This window comes from Juglans regia, chromosome 8 (genome assembly GCF_001411555.2).
Source record: "Juglans regia cultivar Chandler chromosome 8, Walnut 2.0, whole genome shotgun sequence".
Lineage (NCBI taxonomy): Eukaryota > Viridiplantae > Streptophyta > Magnoliopsida > Fagales > Juglandaceae > Juglans > Juglans regia.
The window spans coordinates 716,603-723,206 of NC_049908.1; the positions used below are offsets into that span (position 1 = coordinate 716,603).

The 6,604-nt window shown below is 35.6% G+C and overlaps 1 protein-coding gene across 1 annotated transcript; it reads right to left on the minus strand.

Moving 5' to 3' along the window:
• Positions 1–1,505: 1,505 nt before the first annotated feature.
• On the minus strand, positions 1,506–4,121 carry LOC109001012 (chorismate mutase 2). Its single transcript, XM_018978124.2, has 6 exons — positions 3,948–4,121; positions 3,487–3,717; positions 2,884–2,970; positions 2,637–2,780; positions 2,386–2,478; positions 1,506–2,116 (listed from the first exon to the last, which is right to left on the minus strand). Exons 2-6 carry the CDS (start codon positions 3,703–3,705, stop codon positions 1,883–1,885), a joined length of 777 nt encoding a protein of 258 aa, XP_018833669.2. The 5' UTR covers positions 3,706–3,717; positions 3,948–4,121; the 3' UTR covers positions 1,506–1,882.
• Between the last annotated feature and the right edge of the window lie 2,483 nt (positions 4,122–6,604).

A 6,604-nucleotide genomic window follows, 5' to 3' on the forward strand; every position in this document is an offset into this window, starting at 1 on the left:
TACAACCTCAGGAACTTTTGGTCAGGTTTCTTGGAGACTTTATCTTCTCCAACCTCACCATAGAGACTCGAGCGCGAGGATGAAAATCAGATGATAGAACTCAGATCTCCATTGTACAATAAGGACGAGAGACCATAAGAGACTGTAACACATGCTTATTATAGTGGATTCTCCCCTCCCCGCACCCCGGTGGATGAAGGCCCAGTGCTGAATTACGTAAATCTGTGTTTCTCCCTCTCTTTATTTTTCCTGCATTTATTTACTGTTTACCTCCATGGATGTATGCACAGACACCGTACAATCGCATTGGACCACTGCCGGGGACTCCACACAATACCGATCCAGGCCTAGAACAACTTCAACGGAGCCGAGAATAGATCTTTCTCCCCTTCCAGTCTGTTGTGCAATTTTTAAGCGTTAACACTATGAATGAAAATTGCTGCTTTGTTCTAATCCAGAGGCTAAAATGGGTTTCCATCCTGATGCAGGGGCATCCTTTCATCTTTCTCGTCTACCAGGCTATTTGAGTGAAGTATTTTTCTTTCTGAGTTTGCAATATGCTGTGTTTCCAATAAACACAAACTCAAACATAATGATGGATGGAATATTTAGATTCACACAGTTTCTGTAATCAGTTTAATCACTAGGATCAAGTATTTAACTTTTTTGAATTGGTAAAAATTTCTCATGTAAAACCCTATCCTGATTGCAAGTGTTTGGTTTCTTTGTTTTCCTTTTTTCTCGCAGGAGAATACTTAGCTCTTACAGGAGACAAGCTTAATATTGCCTTGCTACACACTATTCACCAAATGCGCTTTGTTTTCACTTCATTTATGTCGTTGTTGTTCGTGTTTAGTTCTTCATTATCGGTAGCTTTTACTAACCATTCTCTTTGACAGAGACTTGCTTTTATTGAAGAACGCCTGGATAAATTGATCACGGATGATCCTTCTGTTATAGAAACTTGCCTTGCACAATATGGTGGTGACCTTGTTTATCCAGAAAGGAGCAGTGTTCTTCACAAGTAATGTTCTGTCAAGCATATCTTAGTTCTTCAGAAGTTTTGTCATATCCATCATATATACTTGTGTAGAAATCTTTTATTTTGGTCCTCAAAAGAGTCAAAATTATGCCTAGGATTGATTTGTTTTTCGAATTTTAGTAGTCCTAAGTTGTAACCAAGAAGATCATCCTTATGTAACCACCAGGTGCTGAGTTGTAACCAAAGTTTTCCTCCGCCAAAAGTGAGGGCAATCAATAAACTTGGAGTTCCGTCCTCTTTAAAAAAAAAAAAAAAAAGCTTCTTTCGTAAAATCTCACATCCATCAAATGAGAGTTGAATTGCATACGTGACTAACAGAAGGCTGAAATGGCAAGTTTATAATCTAATGTGGCATTCACACTTGATGGATGGAAGGAAAACAATTACTATTATTTAAATTTTTCAAAGGATAAAATTGTTTTAAATTTGATAGATGAAAATTGAAGGTCAAAACTATCATTAATTGATGGTGATGGCCTTTTCTGTATATTTCTCTGTTCTTGTAATTCTGCATTCCTGAAATACAGGATTTAACTTTTGATGGCCTGTTTGAGAAATATATATGCAGCAGCACTGATCCAAATGTTTCCAGAGTTAATTTACATGCTCTCCTGTTTTGATGTTGACTCAGGATTGACACCATTGATAAATGTTTCAGTCATGATACCGTTAAGAGGAAATCATTGATGCGTTGTTAAGCATCAAGTCCTCAAATCTCAGTTGCAATATGTTGCAAATATGATTGTCCTCTATTATTACTTACATTGCTGAAACTGGGTCGATTTTGAAACTACATCGCATTGATGATTTCAATATGAAGGAGTGAAGGAGAAGTAGGCTTCAATCAAGACGGTGTAGGAGGTACTCAACTTCGACAAGCTTGGTAAGAGGCATCACCCACTCCGCATAGAGTCGAGAAACTACAGAGGGATCAACCTTGTACTTTCCTTTTCTTGCTTCCTTATTGTCCAGGGTCACATCTTCCCCAAACACCATGGCCTTCTTCGCAACTCTCTTCTTCACTTTTTCTTCCACACTCTCAAATGTCAGCAATTTCATCAGAGCATCTCTATCCTGAAACAACGCAATTGTTGTCAAATGCATGACCTTTATATACCTCTTCAAGAGTTGGCGCCTATAAAAATTAGGTGTTAAAAGTACCCTGATATAAAGGTCCTTCAATATATGTTCTCGTTTCTCTCAAATGCCTCTCGATTAACTCGTTATCATAAGTAATTGCAGTCTAATGGATCATTTTTACTGCTTCCTCAGTTGATCACAACAAAGCAGATATAACTACGAAAACTTTGTCTACTTTATGAGTAATGATGTACTCATTATACCTGGGCGCGAATTGCTGGCTCATAATCTCGAGGGGATTCTCTGAATTTTACCTCAGCTACTAACTTCCCATAATGAATCCGTCTGGAGAGGGCCTGCGGGTAATAATAGTCATATCATTCCTTATCAAAATGAAAGCTAGGTCAATCAAATGATCAAGACACCCATTTTTATCCAGAGTTCTTCAAATCCTGAACTCACCATGCATGTCAACTAAAATTTACAAAAAGAAAAGGTTTACAACCATCTTTACCTGTAAACAGACAAGATCACTAGCAGCAGTTGATGCATAATTGCCATCATCACCCGGGGCAGCAAACAACGCGATAAGTTTATCAAAATACATTTCCCATATGGACTTGTTCATGTTAATGAAAGCGGCTGGTGGATGCAAAACCTATAGCTAGAATTAGATCCAACAAAAATCGACATTTTTCCAAATTTGAACAGAAAAGCGAGAGTTTTTTTTGTTGGGGGGGGGGGGGAATCATATCATTTACCTGGGTATAGTTGAAAGGAGGCACCAGCGAGGGCAGTAAATCATCTGGAAAAAAAGGATGTTCTTCAGGGTTTGTAAATCTGCCAGCCTGTAACATTCCAGGTCATATTGCAAATCAGGCTCAGGAGTAGCAGCGCGACCCAAACCAGAAAAGTCATTTGTGACTCATTGTACTGGTTTTACCATGTTCATGTTAGGCACCCACAATGAATCAGAAAATATACAAATCCATGACACAACTTAGCAGACAGAAAATAATCAGTTCTAAGATCTTGAAATCCCATGCTGAAAGGATGGTATGGGCTTGGGCGCCTGTATCAGTTGCCTCTAGCATCATAAAGGAGTCGGGACAGGTCCTATTGCCAATTTTGGTAATTTTTTTATGTAAATTGAAACAGAAAAAAAGCCATAATTCAGAGGTTTTAACCAAGCACGTAAAACTTAACGACAATTTTTTTTTTCTGATCAAATGATTCTAGCCAAAATCAAAGAATACAGAACCTCAAAGTTCCCAGTATGCTGTCTAGTCTGCTACAATGATGACGTTCAACATGAAGCATTTTTTTCCCTTTGGTAGTTGGAAGAATAGCACATACATACATACCTTAGCTTGGAGGGCCTCGGTTTCCCTGACAAGAAACTGAAGCAAGGAGCCTGAAAACCCCGGGATTTTAGCGTAAGAATGATCGTACGCAGGAGAATTGATGGGGAAACGGGCCCGCTCTATCAGAGCGTAGATGATAGTGTCTTCTTGTCTCACCAAAGAGTCTCTTACCGATTCAAGCGTCAGCGCATTTGCCGAATCAGAATCAGAGAGTGCCATTGCAATATGATACTGTTTAACAGCTCCACGAGATACCACAAAAAGAATCAGTACTAACACCAACATGTTTACGCGGGGTTTTTTTTTTCGTTTGTCACTCAGAAAATAAAGAAAAAATCTCAACCACATAATATGGTTATCTTCATTAAGGGGACAATTCCAAAAAGTCAATCAAGAATCATGCTGTTCATGTTGTTAGTCGGTGGATGATATAAAGAAAAAGTCAAGAAAGGAAAAAGTACCTGGAAAATGGTGGTCCTGTGCCTGTGGCTGTGGCTGTAGTAGAGAGGGAAGAGGCAGGGAAGAAGGGAGGAGGTGATATTATGATGGTATTCCCAGAGCTGCCTGGATGAAAACAGGAAAAGAAAAAGCTGCTTGCTTGCTTGCTAATGGGGGCGAAGTGGGGGGATGTCATGTAATGCGCACGCAACGATCTTAATTTTTATTCGTATTTTTTTATCATTTAAAAATATTTTAATAATATATAAAAAAAATCAAAATATTAATAATTATTTTCTTAATTATTAAATAAAAAATATATATGATGTCAAAATGTTAAGTAGGTAAAATAGCATCTTTCGTTTTTATGGGGGTGTTTTTGCGTGTGTATGTGATGGTTGGCCTATCATGCGGAAGTTGCGTGGGATGTGGGACTTGGAGGGGCCCACGCGGCCGTTCCTACCGTTTGTTTGGTCGGTACACGTAATGCTTTCGGATTCTACTAGAAAAAACTACTTTGTCTATTATGACAGGTTTGGGGTACAACACAAAACATAAAATTTTCAATTCATTTCATCTTATTATTACACATTTTTCAAATCTTCATATAAAATATAATAAATAATTCAACTTTTTTAAATCTCAATACACATTTTTCAAATCTCAAAACAATAATAAAATTAAAACATAATATTTTAAACTTCAAAACAAAACACAAAATTCTCATATCATCCTCTAAACCTATCCAAAATCTTAATGCTTTACTAAACTGCTCGGAAATTTTTTTATTTTATTTTTATTTAATGATTAAAGAAGTGATTAAGTGTATTAGTATATTTTTTTATTTTTTTAAAAATTTAAATATATTAAAAATATATGAATAGAAAAATTATAAAAATAACTAACGGTCAAAATGTGGAGCTAGCCGGACTCTATTCTATTTTTATTTTATCATATCTAATTATATTTTAACATAATTGATAAATATGATTATAGTTGATAAAATATAAGATAAAAAATAAATGAAGCCCAAATCAATAAGGAAATCTCTAAACCAAGCCAATGGGCCATGTAAAAGTTAAAAAACAAACAGCTTTTCACTTCGACGGGGGAATCACCACCGTTCAGACCATTCATTGAACACCATGTGTGAATCGGCCCACACGACAATGTTCTTTCTATCTTGGGCCTGGCCCATCTTTATAAATAATATTATAACGATTTCTGATCACTTCTTATTAAAAGACTTGGCCTTTTTCTCTATTCATCTTTGTTTTAATAGTTGTTTGAGTCAGAGCATCGATATCTTTTTATTTTCACTATAGCCTATTTGAACGAGTCTGGTATGCAAGAGATATTCGAGAACTTTAAAATCAAGACAAACCAAATCTATATTATGAAATTTCAAAAACCCCATAAATCGTTTAAATTTAGAATGACAACTAAGATTCACAAATCAAATGGTTATGGAGTCAAAACAAAAACGAAAACCTAGATCTAATCAATCCATATCTACAAAAATGAACTCTCCCAACAACCAAACACAAAGAACATGAAAAAATTTGAAGTGCATACAGACTTGCCAGAGAATGATAGGATTGGAAGTCTTCGCAGAAGACTTTTCATGAAAAGAGGCTTTTAGGTGCTTTTGGGTCTTCTTTAATGCTTGCAATTTGGGTGTTTTCAGCCATTTTCTTGTCAGGTCAAAATTGATTTTAGATTAAAATGTGGAGTTGGTTTGGAGGTGGCGGTGAAAACAGAGCAAGTAAAAATGAGGGATTTTGAGTTTATATATATACATATATATTTGCAAAATCATATCTTCTATTCTCGTTCTGGGATACAAAATTTGTAAATAAACAACAACAAATATTTTTAGTAGAAAAAACAAAATAAACATAGATACAAATCCAAACCCAAATGAAGGAAAAAAGAAAAAAGAAAAACATATAAGTCTACAGAAACTTAGATCTATAAGTACATGAACTCAGATCTACAAAAACGCTTTTGTTGGAAGATTTTAAAAATAAACAAATCTAAATAGTAGATCTACAAATATAGAATCTCAAATTTACCAATACAAACTTAGAGAGAGAGAAAGAGGAAACTACCAAGTAGAAAGAAGAAACTACCGAGCAGGAAGAAAAAAGCCATAATACCGATTTTTTTTTCAATCCGGATCGCGCATCATTACATATCACACTCGAATTATGATTTATTACCCGAATTAACGTATGAATTGAAAATTTCAAGGTTGTCGATTAATTAATTAAATAATTGTGGTGGCGAAGTGGCATGCACGGTTGCGAGTAATCATTTGCGTACCGAAACGACAATGATAAGAAGAAATAAGGTAATGATGAAGCAATGGTTGAAGAAAGTGATGATTGATGAGACGTTGATTAAGGCTTAATTATATACTTTTAACAAACACGTCAAATCGTTTACTCCTAAAAGCGAGAATTGCATAAAGGGTCTCCGTGGACCAATCAGAGCGCGCCACGTTCTTTACCAAGCTCCCAATTTAATATTTTTCTACATATATATATATATATGTTTTTTTTTTATTAAATTAAACCAACTACGTAACATGGCTACCACATTGGCACATTTCTTTGTTCTTTTATTAAATTAATCGGAAATAAACATATCACTACTATAACTTGCTGTTACAGTCCTT

Bases quoted from the DNA above. Each gene is read 5' to 3' on its own strand.
- LOC109001012 (XM_018978124.2), bottom strand. From the start codon at position 3,705: ATGGCACTCTCTGATTCTGATTCGGCAAATGCGCTGACGCTTGAATCG. The intron at 2,479-2,636 runs GTAAAGATGGTT...TATTACCCGCAG, and splicing joins GTGATCTTGTCTGTTTACAG to GCCCTCTCCAGACGGATTCA. The intron at 2,117-2,385 runs GTATAATGAGTA...GCGTTGTTTCAG, and splicing joins AGCCAGCAATTCGCGCCCAG to GATAGAGATGCTCTGATGAA.